The 16364-nt window shown below is 40.2% G+C and overlaps 2 protein-coding genes across 2 annotated transcripts; both read left to right on the forward strand.

The window, feature by feature from the left end:
* The first annotated feature begins 6588 nt into the window (after positions 1-6588).
* On the forward strand, positions 6589-6942 carry LOC110712338. Its single transcript, XM_021890786.1, has one exon. It carries the CDS (start codon positions 6589-6591, stop codon positions 6940-6942), a length of 354 nt encoding a protein of 117 aa, XP_021746478.1.
* Positions 6943-13318: 6376 nt separating this feature from the next.
* LOC110712339 lies at positions 13319-16153 on the forward strand. The gene is made up of 5 exons (XM_021890787.1): positions 13319-13728; positions 13813-14558; positions 14731-14941; positions 15437-15671; positions 15911-16153. The coding sequence occupies exons 1-5, from the start codon at positions 13319-13321 to the stop codon at positions 16151-16153; spliced, it is 1845 nt and encodes a 614-aa protein (XP_021746479.1).
* Positions 16154-16364: the final 211 nt, after the last annotated feature.

Genomic DNA, 16364 nt, shown 5'->3' on the forward strand with positions numbered 1-16364 from the left:
ATTGATGATAATGCGACTATTTACATGAAAATTGCTTGTTAATCATAATATGTTGTGAATGTGTGCATTGTTGTTGATCTTAATTGTTCTTGGAGCTATTATTGTGTGGTTAGTTGTTGCTACTAACCTTTTGCAGATTGTTAAAGCTCGGTTTGTTGTTGTTGTTGTTGTTCAAATTTGGTTGAGTTCGAAGTGAGTTCCTACTTGGTTTGGTTGTCGGTGTGTTCTTTGAGATATTTGTATTGCTTGAGGCTGCAATGAGTAAAAGAAAGAGTAGATAGAATCCCCGGTTAGGAGTCAAGGAGCCTAGTGCCCAAGATCAAACCCAGGCACCCAATGTTTCCCTCAAACGAAATTCTTAAACAAGCTCCATTCTACTTTCTACAATGACCTTCAAAGCCGAAAGCTTAATCTCACAAGGCACTATGATCAACGTTCTATGAGGGCTTTTGGGATAGATGAAGACCTAAGGTCACTCCTTGGCAACATTAGGATGAGTGAGTTCATTAAACACCATCATCGAACATACAAAAAACTCACTTTTGAATTCCTAGCCTCCTTCGAAAAAGTACCATATGGGAATAATGAATTTCAAATTTCTTTCCAATTATTCAACAACCAACATACCATGAATCTTCGTGATCTCAATGCCTTGTTGGACTTTAACCCTGATGCAGATCTCCTTGCCCCATCCTTGAGCCTTTTCCCCGAGTATGATGCATTCCGTTGGTGGCGAACGATTACTGATTTCGACGAGTTCAATACAAGGTATTCGGCAAGCCAAATCATCCACCCTGCTCTCCGTATCCTTCACCGCATCTTGGGGTATGCGGTGTTTAGTAAGCAAGATTTGAGCAAGGTCTCACATGAAGATCTCTTTACTCTATGGGTTGCAACTAGAGAGGAGTGAAATAGCCCTTGGTGGGATGATAACTAGGATTGCTAAGAAGCTTAAGTATGAACGCTTCTTTCCCGCCTGTACTCAAGTTGGGACCAATAAGGATCTAGTCATTGATATCCAGCAAATGAGAAGGTCAAGGTTCATCCAAGAAACTGCCGATACCAATAATTTTCATGATTGGTGTGTTGAGCGCGAACACCATTGCATCTTGCCTTATCCCAGCCGCACATCTTTAGAGTGGAGTACTAGGAATGTGTGGAAAGTTCCGCAAGACAATGGTGTGTTGCCCACCGCCTTGGGTGGCGCAACAACAACAACAACAACATCAAGGCATGAGTAGCCTTGAGCAGCTAATGATGAGCATGCAACTTGGCATGCAAAGCTTGATTGAGAACCAGCAAGGTATGTTCATGCAAAGTCAAGCTCTCTTCGGTGCGGCCGTGGATAGAGGTGAGGTCACCACCCCAGTAAGTTACCCTTATTGGCTGCCTCAACAAGGCCCGGTCCCTCAATGGCAGGGATCGAAGCCTACTTGGCCCTATTGGCAAGGGCCCTCCTCCCAAGTCGTTCCCCGAGTAGACTATCCGACGGAAACCGAGTACGATTATCGTGCCCCAGGAGGGAGTGATTTTAGGGGTGACCCCAACTACCCTTATGTCGACCCTTCCCACCCTTCCACGCTTCACATTCCCGCCCCATTCGACCCGTTGCCTCAATGACAACAAGACCTCTATCGAGGTCACTATGGTTGACCCCCGGATTTCACCGGTGGTTGGGACCCGCATGGCATTCCTCCGGAAAGGTTCTCTTATGACCCCAAGGAAGATGGGGATGATGACAGAGCCGGCCCTAGTGGCCACTAGCCTCCCTCTTTTTTATTTCTCCCCTTTTCCCTTATCATTGTTTTTATTTGGCGCATCGCGGACGGTGCATTGCTTTAGAGTTGGGGGGGGTGTAAGAAACAAAGGGATGTTTTTTTTGGTAGTGCGGGGGAAGGTTTAGCATCATGCTAGTGTGGGGGGGACTCCATTTTAGGTGGTAGAGCTTGCATGGTTCGGTTGGTTCTAGCATGATTTGATGTTGATTGTTTTTTCTTGATTGTGATGATGATGTTTTAGGGCAATTTTGATGAGATCTTTCTAATGAGTTTTCAATGAAAATTTGAGTGTTTGTGTAGATGATGACGCTCCTAAGAAGGAAAATCCAAACTCCCGATAATCCAAATTTTCCTTGATCCAAACTTTGTAGATAGCTTTTTATTTCTATTTCTTCCTTTTGTTTATAGCTTTAGTCTCCTTCTTTGATTATTAACTTTTTTTTTTATTTTTGTTTTATCTTAGTAGTTTCTTTTGTTTTGGCTCATTTTTCAAGATTGGAAATGGAGATGAAGGAAGTTAAGGGGCAACTCGAGCTCCCTTGGTGAGATTGTATGATTTATCTTGTCTTCCATTTCAAGTGGCGTTTGGTGAGACCTTTCCTCTCTTCTATTTTCTTTTTCTTTGGGTTTTTAGTTTAGGTTTAGCTTAGGAAAAAGTTGACTGGTTTGAGGATGTTTGATTTTGGTTCTGTGGAACCTGGGATCATTGATGTTGTTATCGAACGATCACTTGTGTGACGATTGGGATTTAATTGGATCATATGCCTCGTTTGTGAACCTTTTTGATTTCTTCCTCTTTCTTTTGTTTTGTTTTCCCCTTTTTGTGTTACAAGCATGACTATGACAAGTTGAAATGATTTTTGATTTGGAATTTGCTCATTTATTTGGATTGGTTTGCCTCTCATGATGATGTGTCTTTGAATGCTTATCTTCCTAGTTGATGAGGGTTTACACAGTTTGAGAATTCTTAGGGTTGAGTTAGACACATTTTAAGCTAAGGTAGCACGGTTAAGAACTTTTGAGGACATTTGAACCCATAGCTCACGGGAAAGTGGTAAGATGGTGTTGCTCTCTATAGTGGATAGGATTACCTTTAGTTGGTATTTGCTTACTTCCCACCCCTTGTGAGGTCTAATATTGTTCAAGACTTCATCATTCTTGTTGAGCGGCATTTAGGATCCTTAAATATAAGTATCTTAATCCTTGTGTTGGCCTCTAGCTCCCGAGATCGTTACTAAGCAACTCTAGAGGAGGAAAAGGGCGTTTTTCATTTTTATTTGTTTTCCTTGTGTTTTGTTACAAATTTGGTTTTCACTTTTGCATCAACTTAATTGCTAACCAATTTGAGCCTTATTTCCCTTTCTTGACTTTACCATATTACTAACCTATCGGCCTATGTCTTACCGACCCTTGTAGTTAGTGAAGCATTGGCTTGTGATGTTTGAGTTTTGATATTGTTGGATATGAGCAAGAAAAATGTGTAAATTGGTTCAAGTATAGTTTTGAAAGTTGAACATGAAAAGAATATGCAAAAAGGCTTGATAAGAAAGATGCAATTCAAGAAGACCAAGTGAAGTTCAAAAAAAAAAAATGATGAAAAATGAATGAATGATGAAAAGGGATGAAGTAACATTGTGAGGTTTGTATTGAAGGTTGTAGTTTGAGTTTAGGTTCAATTCTTATGTTGTTCATGAGAGATGGCCACTCTTTTGCTTCACTTAGGATTTGCCACCAAAATTTTCAAATTGATTCCTAACCTTAACCCTTAGCCATGACATTACAACCCTAGTTCAGACCCTTGGATTTTAGAGGAGCGAGGTCAAAGACCGGTGGAGGGAGATAGATTTCAACCCTATGGAGAGAGTATTCATAGTTGATATGTCGGGATGATCTTATGATTCCACATAAAATTTCTTTTTCCGGTTCCCTCGAGGAATCATGAGGAGCTAACTAAGGGATGAATTGAAGCTAGTGGAGAGAACGTGGACCGTCTTGGTAGGGGCTAGGGCGGAGAATGAAATCATTAGTTCTCTATTCTTAGCTTAGGTTTGTCTCTTTCAACCTTGAGCATCTTAGAACGTGTTTCCCCTCTTTGAATTGAGAAAGGCAAGTATTCTTTGGTGCATTTATCTTCGTTTGAGTCCAAATGGAGCATTTCCTACCTTGAGGCTTGATTGGTTTTTCTAAAACCTTGTCATGTCATGTTTATTGTTTTTGTCTCTTTGTTTTAGTTTTCCTTTCTTGAGGACAAACAAGAGGCAAGTGTGGGGGATTTTGATGAGTGGCATTTATGCCACTCTTTTATCCTTTTTTCTCTAAGGATTCTCCCCTCATTTGCACTTGTTTGTCCCTTTTCTAAGCATTTTACCTTAGTTTTGTTTTCTCCTTTCCCTATTCATTTATCTTCCTTTTTCCTAGATTTTTACCTACTCTTTATTTTGATTCCCATGTTTGTGTTTTGTAGGTATCATATGCCGAAAGAGGGAGGACTTCAAGGAGCTAAGTAAGCTGTTCTACGCGACTACTACGCGGCAACTGCGCGGGCCAGCATCCTTGGCTGTGCGAGCGCGCAGCCCTGTCAGAACCCGCGTGTTGGGCCTGAATTAATATACGACCCAGTACATTTAGGGAACCACTCCATGATCAAGAAGTACAACAAATCAGACAAAGCGGCTTGATTGAAACAAGCAAGGAAAGCGAGATAGAGAATATCAATCAAGAAGATACTTACCAAAAATACACCTACAGAACAAGGAATGGAATAAATTAAAGAGATCTCCTACACTTTGAATATATTTTCAATATCTATGTAACCCTAGGAGTTCCTAGGTATAAATAGGAAAAATATAACAATCATGTACGCTCACTGATATTTCAATATAAACTAGTTATTTTAATTTTGTCTACGGATCTGCATCCCTGCTGAACAAGGAAGCCTGTCCTTACTCAGTATTGTGTCTCTAAACTCGTCTTTTTGTTCCTATTGAATAACTATTGTATTTTTTTTATTATTTACTGCCTTGTTATCATTCTAAATTGCTTTATATATTATTGGTGGAATGATTGTTATTACCCCTCAAAACCTAGCAAATTCTTAGATGTCCTAGCTGAGATTGGCCTAAACAATTTGGTGCCCACTGTGGGGCTGATAATCAATTAACCTACCAATTCACCAAAAATCAAGACAATCACCATGATTGGACAGCTAGTACCCTTAACCATTTCTGAAATTAATGAAGGAATGAACGCATTCTGTCAAACCTTAGACCAGCAGAAAAGCCAAATCGAAACATTGTTGGCCCAAAAGGTTCAAACCGAAGCCAAACTCACTAGCTTAACCAAACAAAATGAAGCCCTCCGTAGCCAAATACAATCAGTTGCATCCAAAACGGTTAACACTAGAAAAAGTACCGAAAGTATAGCCATGCAGCTTGATATGTCCGGAACCTTCCACACCCCTAACGGGGAAAAAGGATCTAACAGCAAGGAAATTCCCCTAGAACTAGATTCTCTGGATACAGGAACTCTCAAGAAGGAGAGACAGGAAGGAACTGAGCAGGGAAAAATAGAGAAGGTGGTTAAGGAGTACCTCAAGGCATTTGAGGCCAAGATTGCCAAAATCCCTGGAGTGCCAAAGCCCATGGAAGAAGAAGAAGCAGATGGCTGTATAGAGTCTCCTTTCTCAGAAGAGATTTCCATGGTAGAAGTGCCTAAGAGGTTCAGCACGCCCAACATGGCCATGTATGACGGAACAACGGACCCTGATGAGCACGTATCCCTTTTCAAGAAAAAGATGATGACGAGCTCAGTCCCTAGAGAGATCAGAGAAGCCATCATGTGCAAAGGCTTTGGAGCCACGTTATCAGGTCCAGCCCTAACTTGGTTCATTAATTTAGATAATGGGACAAATCGATCTTTTGCAAGAATGGTGAATCTATTCAAGATTCAATTTGCTAGTAGCAGAAAAATCGAGAAGCAATCCTCAGATCTGTATTGTGTTATGGAAAGACACGGAGAATCCTTGAGGGACTATCTTAACAGGTTTAACAAGGAGAAGATTGGGATACACAAATGCGATGCTCCTACAACAATCGAAGCATTCAGAAGAGGGTTGCTAGACCATAGTGAGCTCTATAAAGAGCTGACCAAATATCCCTGTACGACCTTCAAGGATGTGCAAGCCAAAGCTATGGCTCAAGTTAGATTTGAAGAAGATGTCTACGCAAGAAAGACCCCAGAGCTAGATCGCTAGTCAAGAAGGAACAACAATTTTCCCAAGAGAGACCATCGATTCAAACCGTAATAGCGTTCCCGCTTTGATGAAGGATCAGTCAATGTTGTCGAGGAAGAAGTCTCAGATTGGAGGAAAGATCCTGAACTCCCACCTAAATTGCATGAATACTGTTTCAATGTTAACCCTGTAGGAGTAATTAGGACCCTGAATAAGATGGGAGATACCGTGCAGTGGCCTAGAAAGAGTGTCAGGCTTGGAGAGAAAAAGGATCCATCAAAATGGTGCTACTTCCATTCAGATATTGGCCATACAATTGATGAATGCATTGCACTCAGAAAGGAGGTTGCCTACCTGTTGAAGAAAGGATATCTTAAAGAACTCCTATTAGACAGATCCAAAGCCCCAGGAAGGGAAAAAGAGTCCAGACAAGGTGCCCCCCCACCTCCTCCTCCAATTGTCATAACCATCTGCTTCATATCAGAAGGTTCAGAAGTGTGCGGCCTAACATACTCAGTAGCGAAGCGGCATGCAAAAGAAAGCAATAAGGATTAGTCCGAAAGAAGGGAAAGGTAAAAAATGGAGATCCCCATCATGTTCGAAGAGAGCGATGCAGTGGAAGGCCATCATGACGGCCTAGTAATTTCGCTCCCAGTTGCTAAGGAACATGGAAGCTCTGCAAACATCATCATGCTTGATACCTTGAAACACATGAACATCGATGAAAAGAACATCATCATCAAGTCAACAATGCTAGTAGGATTCAGTGGGGAAACCAAGAAGACAAGTGGGGAGATCACATTAGCCACCTATGCAAAAGGGGTCAATTTACAAGTCAAGTTCCTAGTGATCGACACTCTATCATCGTACAATATTATTCTAAGCAGACCATGGATACATGAGATAAGAGCCATCCCCTCCACGTATCATTAAGGTTTTAAGTTCCCTACCAGATGGGGCATTCAGGAAATCAAAGGGGACCTTAAGGAAGCTAAGGAATGTTACAAGATCGCCCTAAAAGCAACATCTGCAGAGAAGGGTCCAGTATAGCAATCAGAGGGTCAGCTGGGCCAAGAGAAGATGAGTATAGCAGAAGAACAAGAAGCCACAAAAGTCCAGCTAATCCCCAACCACCCAGATAAGAAGGTCAGAATAGGGTCAGAATTGAATTCAGATCTTCGTCAGCAAATTTATGAATTCTTAGAGAAGAAAAAGATGCATTCGCTTGGACTCACGAAGACATGAAGGGCATCCCCCCAGATGTGATCACCCACAAAATGAACGTAGACCCAATGCATACGCTAGTAAAGCAGAAGGGAAGAAAATTTGCACCAGAAAGGAACAAGGTCCTCAATGAGGAAATCCAAAACCTGTTGAAGACAGGAAAAATTAGAGAAGTAAAGTACCCAGAATGGCTTGCTAACGTAGTGGTTGGTAAAAAGAAGAACGGAAAATGGTGAATCTGTATTAACTTCATAGATATCAACAAGGCCTGCCCAAAGGATCCGTTCCCATTACCTCACATAGATGCCATGGTAGACGCAACAGCAGGGCACGAGCTGCTATCCTTCATGGACGCATACAGTGGGTACAATCAAATCCTAATGCACAAAGATGACCAGGAAAAAACCGCTTTCATCACTAGTCAGGGAATCTACTGCTACAAGGTAATGCCTTTTGGATTGAAGAACGCAGGAGCGACATACCAAAGGTTGGTGAACAAGATGTTTGAGGAACAGATCGGGAACACAATGGAGGTCTACATAGACTGCATGGTAGTGAAATTCAAGACGGCAACCGATCATGTCAAAGACCTTAGAGAAGCCTTCGTCGTCTTGAAGCAGTACGGCATGAAGTTAAATCCTACAAAGTGCACATTCGGAGTTCAGTCAGGAAAGTTCCTACGATACATGGTAACGCAAAGAGGAATCGAAGCCAGCCTAGACCAAGTCAAAGCCATCCTGGATCTGGAACGACCAAAGTTAAAGAAGGAGGTACAAAGCTTAATAGGGAAAATTGCAGCACTGAACACGTTCATCTCGAAATCTTCAGTCAAGAACAGAGCCTTCTACGAAGTCCTGAAGAAGAATAAGGAATTCAAATGGGAACAAGAGCACGACGAAGCATTTTAGAAGTTAAAGGAACTTAGCCAACCCGTTGATACTCTCTAAACCAAAAAAAGGGGAGCCACTCCAATTGTACCTCGCAGTATCTGAAGGGACGATCAGCGCAATCCTCACCAGTGAAGAAGACAAAGAGCAATTCCCAATCTATTACGTAAGCAAAACCTTACTCAGTGCGGAAACGAGGTACGCATCCTTAGAAAAAATCATTTTAGCTTTAGTTACTGCTTCAATAAAGCTACGCCCATACTTTGAAAGCCATTATATAAGAGTACGAACCAACTACCCCATCAAGGCTATCATGAGAAAGCCAGAAATGTCAGGGAGAATGGAGAAATGGGCCCTACATCTGAGCAGGTACGATATACAATATGAGCCCAGAACCGCAATTAAGTCACAAGCTCTGGCAGACTTTGTAGCAGACTTCAGCCCAAACCTTGAGGAAGAAGCACAGAAAGAGGTATTGGACTTATAGGAGCCAAAGGCTACATAGAAATGGACACTCCATACAGATGGCGCAGCAAACATACGCGGTGTAGGCCTGGGAGTGGTACTAACATCACCATAAGGAGACAAAATAGCACGAGCAACAAGGTGTAACTTCAAGGCCACCAACAATGAGGCCGAGTACGAAGCACTAATCACAGGGTTAACTGTCGTAAGATATATGAAGATACAACATCTAGAGGTAATCTCAGATTCCTTACACATGGTAAATCAAATAAATGGGGAATACGCAGCAAAGGACGCCAGGATGATAGCCTACCTAGAAGTCACAAGAAAGCTCATTAAGGAATTTAAGGAGTTCAAGATAGACCAAGTACTCAGAAACTTAAACACTGAAGCAGACGCCATGGAAAACTTGGGGTCAAATATTAACCCTGAAGAATTTGGAGCCATCCCCCTAGTACACGTACTCTCTCCAGCTATAGAAAAGGAGTCAACTATGAATGTCCACGAAATCCAAACAGACCCTACAGGGGAGGAAGAAAGCAGCTAGACGAAACCTCTCAAGGACTACCTCTTGGACAAAACAGTACCAGCAGGGAAAGTGGCAACCCAAGCACTTGCTCTAAAGGCCTCAAAGTATTTCCTAATCAGCAACATACTCTTCAAAAAGTCTTTAGCAGGTCCCCTCTTACGATGCTTAGAAAATGAAGAAGAGCAACAGGTCTTACAGTCCCTACATAGTGGTGAATGCGGAAATCATTTAGGAGGAAGAAACCTGGCCAACAGAGCACTCATGATGGGATACTACTGGCCTAGCATGAGAAAGGACGCCGCAGAATTTTCCAAGAAGTGCTTAGCATGCCAGAAACACGCACTTTTAACACATATGCCATTTGAAGAGTTGCACCTAACATTGAAACCTTGGCCATTCATGAAGTTGGGAATGGACATAGTAAAATTACCTCCATCATCAGGACAGAGAGGGTACTTTTTAGCAATGACAGATTACTTCTCAAAATGGTTCGAAGCAGAAGCCTACAAGGAAATCAAGGATAAGCATGTCATCTCATTTATCAAAAGGAACATCCTAAGAAGATTTGGAGTACCAGCAGAGATCATTACAGACAACGGGTCCCAGTTCATCAACAACAAAACCACAAAGTTCTGTAAAGAATGGAATATTTCCCTCATCATGTCTACACCAAGATACCCACAAGAAAATGGAAAAGTAGAGTCAAGCAATAAGGTCCTAATAAGCAACATGATGAAAAGGTTAGAAGGAGCAAAAGGGAAATGGGCAGATGAAATACCCAACATATTGTGGGCAGACATAACAACTCCAAAAGGCACCATAGGTCACACCCCCTTTTCATTAGTGTACGGATGCGAAGAAGTAATCCCAACAGAAGTAGAAGTCCCTACAGCAAGGTACGGGTTGATGACAGAAGAAAGGAACCAAGTTGAACTAATGCACAACCTAGACACGGTAGAGGAATTAAGGGAAGACACAAGAATGAGGATGGCAGCCTACAAAAAAAGCAAGGTCCTTCAACAAGAATGTCAGAGCGAAAGTTTTCAAATTAGGAGATTGGGTCCTCAAAAAGGTGTACGAAAATACCAGAGAAGTAAATGTAGGAGAGCTAGCGCCCAACTGGGAAGGACCATACAAAATCATCAAGGTAGTAGGAAACGGAGCGTACAGACTCATGAGCGGAGAAGGAAAAAAGGTACAAAGAAGTTGGAACGCATCACATTTAAAACTCTATCATTTCTGAAGAACAAAGGTACGTAGTTATCATTTCAATTTCGTTTTCTTTTTGCAAAAATACAAAATACAAAAAATAAAACAAAAAAGCAACAAAAAATAAGAAGAAAAACAAAAAAAAAAAAAAAAATCTCCAACGGCCAAAGGCAACACGACATGTACTCTTCTTCACCTAAACTTTGCCAATTCAATTTATATTCACTACGAGTACTGACTTTGGCATCGGAGGGCTGTTGGGGAAACCCGTGGCCACCCCTCACCCAATTCTATTTTGCAAGGACAAACAGCTACGCTGCCATACAAAGTACAACAAAGCACAAAAGACAACGACTATCTATCCCTGCGAGGAGCAAATCAATTATCCCCACAAAGCAGGAAAACACTAGCAGCACATACATGTGAGAAATATTACATCTGTACTACAACTGTAATACAAATGTAATACAATTGTGATACAATAAGAAACACAAGCATAACATAGCAAAAGAAGTAAGATTACTTAGTTGCGAAAAGTAACAAAATGAGCAAATCATCCAACTACAACAAGGCAGCACAAAAACAAAATAAAATATCCAACTGCACTAGGGCAGTAAAAACAAACATTCTTCAAGGAAATTTAAATATTGTTCAAAACTAACAGGTGACACAACACCATTGAAACTAATTCTCCCTAGTGTTATCAGCAGGGACCTTCTCTTCAGCAGCAGACTTGGAATCCTCAGCACCAACCTTGACATCCTCGTTCATGGGGGAGTCAACCTCTTCATCAACATAACCTAACAGCAATGTACCAGCATCCCTGCAGGAAAAGTTTTCTCAAAGGCAGACTTCTCAGCAGCATTATCCCACGTCCCATGCTTCCCTTGGTGATAATCCTCCATCATCTCCAAGCGTGCCTTTCCAAAATAATAACTAGCTGCATCAAAAGAGTCGTTTGCAGCCTCCTTCAGAGTATTTTTCAGCCCATCTCGATCTGCAAGGCACTGCTTGTACTTGGTCCTTTCAGTCTTCAAAGCGTCAGTGGCAGCCTTATACTTATCAACAAGAGCATCACGCTCCTTTTTCATAACATCATAAGCCTGAGTGAACTCTGACACCTTGCTCAACACACCAAGGCGCGACTAAAAGCTCTACAAAAGCACACAACAAGGTTAGGGGACACAAAGTGACACTCAAAATTGTTTTGCCGATTCTTTTATTTAGGGGTATACTATACCTAGAAAGCCTGCGCGACAGCCTCTTGAGAAAGGTCAGCGAAAGTCTGCGAGGATTGGCGCTCCTTGAAGGTTGGGAAGAGCAAATTACCCACATTGGGGGCCAGAGAATCATAAGAAGAGTTAACAACATCAATGTCAGCAGGAATATCAAGCTTCCTCTTAAAATTGGTACGAGGAGGGGGTGGAGGAGGAGCACTCCTTAGAGGCTTCACATTAGCTGGAGCAGGGACATCCTCTGAACCCTTAAAAGAGGCTCGCGATCTAATGCGACCCAAGATAGAGGAAGAACTAAGCAATTGATGAGACCTCAACGACCTTGAAGTATCTACAAGAAACATTACAAATTCAAAAGGGAATACAACAAGGAGTATAACAAGATCTATAAGGAACATAACGGACTCTATAAGAAGCATAAGAAGTGCAGGGATGTTGAAGCATAAAGGTTTTGATGATGAGGAACTTAAACTAAAGCAAACTCGACTAATAAAGGTTTTCAAGTGTTTGATTAGTTTAGGTGAAGTTGATCATGGTGATGGAAGAAGTAGCTGGAACTAAGAAGACATAAAGAGATCTTTATCAAAGAAGTTAAACAAATTAGAAGAAGAGTTCTCTAACAAGAACTAGTTCTCTAACAAGAATTGAGTTCCCTAACAGGAATGTTCCCTAACAGGAACTTGAAGACAGTAAGCTTAAGTTCTTTGGTGGAACTTAATAATCTTGGAGCTCAAGTAATCTACCTGAACAAAGGCGCGACGCATCAACTATTTTAGTTAAGGTTTTTATCTTCTAGATTATTGTTAATATGTTAAGTAGGTTATTGCACGAAATTTATTAGAGGCGTGACAAGTTGGCTTGGTAAATAAAATAATACGGAAAGTAATAAAAGATAGATTTTAGGAAAAGATTTTCTAAAAAGTTTTATTTCCTTTAAATCGGGTTGTTAAAAAGATAATTCTTTTTAACTAAATATATTTTTATCTTTATTTTTCGGAAAAGATTTTATTCACTTGATTTACATAAATCCGTGTTTTAAAGATAAGTTAAGTCAACTTATTTATCTTTTAGAAAACCTACTTTCTATACGAGTGTTACTTGTATAAATGGTAGAGAGCAATATGGTTTTAGGTTTTTGTGAGTTTATGCGTGAAGAAATCATTGGGCTATAATTGAGTAAGTTTACCAAGCTTCTAACTTGTCATATTAGTTTCGGATTTCGTGCATTGCTTACCTATCATACTAGGTATCGTACACTTGTATTGGGTTGGGTTATTTGGGTGAGTTTATTGTTTATTTTACACACAGTTTTGTAAGCTTCTTGGTGAGGCTGAGAGTTTTGTACTTTGGCAGTACGTGTAGTACTTTGGTGGTACGAGTGAATCTGAGTGTGGTGCTTAGGTTGGGTAGGATAGAGTCCTATCAAGTAGCAAGTCCAGTGAGGATCTTGTGAAACTAAATGTCCGCGTCTAATAGGTTGTAACTTGGTGTTTGCCCTATTATAATGAAGTTTGTGTGTTTGAAATCCCTAAGGCAGGGTCGAGGTTTTACTTCCAGTTGGGCCCTTGAAGGTTTCCTCGTAAAATCTGTGTGTGCTAGCAAGTTCCTATATGCATTGTTTATTAATCCGCAAAAAATAGTCATTAGGAACTCGATACAATTCACCCCCCTCTTGTATTAATCGTCTCAACTAACAATTGGTATCAGAGCAAGGTTCTCACGTGTAAGCAAATAACTTTGCTGAGTAAGTTCCCGGAGAGATGAATTACAAGGAGAAACTTGAAGAAGGGTATTCCACCCAACGTCCACCCATGTTCAATGGTAAGTTTTACACCTACTGGAAGAACAGGATGGAGATATTTATCAAGGCTGAGAATTACCAGGTTTGGCGTGTTATTGAAACTGGTGATTTTGAAATAACTGCAACCAATGACAAGAACGAGGTAGTTCCTAAACTTATTTCTGATTATGATAAGGAAGATTATCAGAAACTTGAATTAAATGCTTTAGCTATAAAGTATTTGCACTGTGGACTTGGACCTCATGAACATAATCGTATCATGGGATGCAAGTCTGCTAAACATATTTGGGATCTACTAGAGGTAACTCATGAAGGTACCAATGAAGTAAAACGTTCTAAAAATGATTTATTGATGTCTAGATATGAAAGGTTTCAAATGCAATAAAAGGAATCTATAGAGGAAATGTTTACTATGTTCAATGATATTATTAATGAATTGAACTCCCTTGGCAGACACATTCCTATTGATGAACAGGCAAGGAAGATCTTAAGGAGCCTACCACAAGATGAACGATGGAGATCCAAGGTTAATTCCATGCAAGAAGCCAAGGACTTCACGAAGTTTAACATGGAACAACTAGCTGGATCATTGATGACTCATGAACTTCACCTGAGTTCCAACTCTGAAAGTTCTAAGAACAAGAGCCTTGCTCTAAAGGCTCAAGACTCAGAGGAATCGGAAGCTGATGAGGAAGAAATGGCAATGCTAGTTAAAAAGTTCAAAAGGATAATGAACTACAAGAAGTTTGATAGGAACGAGAAGTATGAAAGTTCCAGAAACACAACTTGTTTCAAATATGGGTCTAAAGATCACTTCATCAAAGATTGTCCTCTACCAGATGGTGAGAAAGTAAAGACAAAGGGAAAGAAGCAATCCAAAGAGTCAAGAGTCTATAAGCCTTACTTCAACAAGGACAATGTGAAGATAGCCATGCTAGCTTCTTGGGGAAATTCAGATTCAGAGGAAGAGGAAGATCAACCGTCAGAAGAAACTGCACATCTATGCTTGATGGAAAAAACTAATGAAAAGGCAAAACTGAAGGAACTAAAATTTGAGGTATGGTTTTCTCAAAAAGAACTTAGACATTTCTCTAAAGAAAACTTAATATTTGTTGTTTTAGAAATTCAAGAAGAATTGAAAGAATTGCACAGAGCTAAACAGCAAAGTGATGAAGCTTTGGTGACTTATAAAGAAAACTGTGGGTGGGTCGATAATATGAAATTTGATATTCAATATAGATTCTTTAATCTGTTTGATGAAAATAATTATTTGAAAGAAACTATAGACAGGTTGAAACATGATAACATAATGTTAAATGCATGTGGAACTATCCTTGATGAAACTCTGTCTTGAAACTCCTAATTCTGAAGTTCCTCCAATTGCTCAATATCCAAATTTTGAAAAACTAAAATCTGATTTGGAAGATATAAAAGCGGATAGGGCAAGACTTGAGGGGGAACATGAGAAAGCCAGGAAAGGTAAACAACCTATAGACTACAGAGTTCCAGATTGGATCACTAAAGCCCAAACCAAGAGAAAAGAAGGTTTGGGTTTCAATAAGAAGTTCCAAAAGGAAAGGAAGTATGTTGACCTGCCTAGTAGTATTGTTTGTTATTTCTGTGGAAAAACTGGACACAAACAGGTTAAGTGTCCTAATAAAGAAAAGAGTACATAGAAAAATGAAAAACATGTAGAACAGATTTGGATTAAGAAGAATGGTGAACCTGCTGCTGTTACATAGGAACCCAAGGAAACCTGGGTTCCTGAAACTAACGTTTGATTTCTTATGCAGGTTCTAGTGAGGGGGAACAACAATTGGTACCTCGACAGTGGTTGTTCTAAGCACATGACTGGAGACAAATCTAGATTTCTCTCACTGGATGCCTACTATGGGGGAACTGTGACCTTTGGTAATAACATGTCAGGAGATATAGTTGCGATTGGCAAAGTAGGAAGGTCAAGTTCCCATGATATTGATAATGTATTTTTGGTCGAGGGTCTCACTCACAACTTGTTAAGTATCTCACAATTTTGTGACAAAGGTAACTCTGTAAGCTTTACTTCCAATAAGTGCAGAATCATTCACAATGAAACTGTGAACATTATTTTAGAAGGAACTCGTAAAGGGAACACATATGTTGTGGATCTTAACGAGGTTCCTAACAACAGTCTAACATGTCTTAGTGTCAATGAGGATGATCCTCTATTATGGCACAAGAGATTTGGCCATGCAAGCTTTACTTTACTTGACAAATTGAGATCTAAGGAACTAGTGGAAGGACTTCCTTGCATTAAGTTTTTGTATGATAAAGTGTGTGATGCTTGTGTTAGAGTAAACAAACTCGAATTTCTTTTAAGTCCAAGAAGATGGTAGGTACCAAATGACCTTTGGAACTCATTCATATGGATCTATGTGGTCCTATGAGAATCCAAAGCAGAAGTGGTAAGAGATATGTTATGGTTATTGTTGATGATTTTTCAAGGTTTACTTGGGTTTTCTTTCTTGTTAGTAAATATGAAACATTTGATGAATTTGTAGCTTTTGTAAAGAAAGAACAGAGAAGAACAGGTAATCCATTGATTCACCTCAGATCAGACCATGGAACTGAATTTGAAAATTCAAAATTTGATGACTTTTGCACTGAGCACAGAATGGATCACAACTTCTCTACCCCAAGAACTCCACAACAAAATGGAGTGGTGGAACGCAAGAACAGAAGCCTTGAAGACATGACTAGAACAATAGAGCCATCTCAAGTTGTCTGCCTAGGAACTTCTGGGCAGAAGCAATGAATACAACATGTTATATTCTGAATAGAGTATCAGTTAGAGCCATCACCAACAAAACTCTTTATGAGCTGATCAAAGGGAGAAAGCCTAATATTTCTTACTTTAGATCTTTTTGTTGTAAATGTTTTGTTCATAACAATGGTAAAAGGAATCTAGGAAAGTTTGATGAACGTAGTGATGAGGCTGTATTCTTAGGATATGCCTCTAATAGTAA

Source organism: Chenopodium quinoa, unplaced genomic scaffold, assembly GCF_001683475.1.
Source record: "Chenopodium quinoa cultivar QQ74 unplaced genomic scaffold, ASM168347v1, whole genome shotgun sequence".
NCBI classification, from domain to species: Eukaryota; Viridiplantae; Streptophyta; class Magnoliopsida; order Caryophyllales; family Amaranthaceae; genus Chenopodium; species Chenopodium quinoa.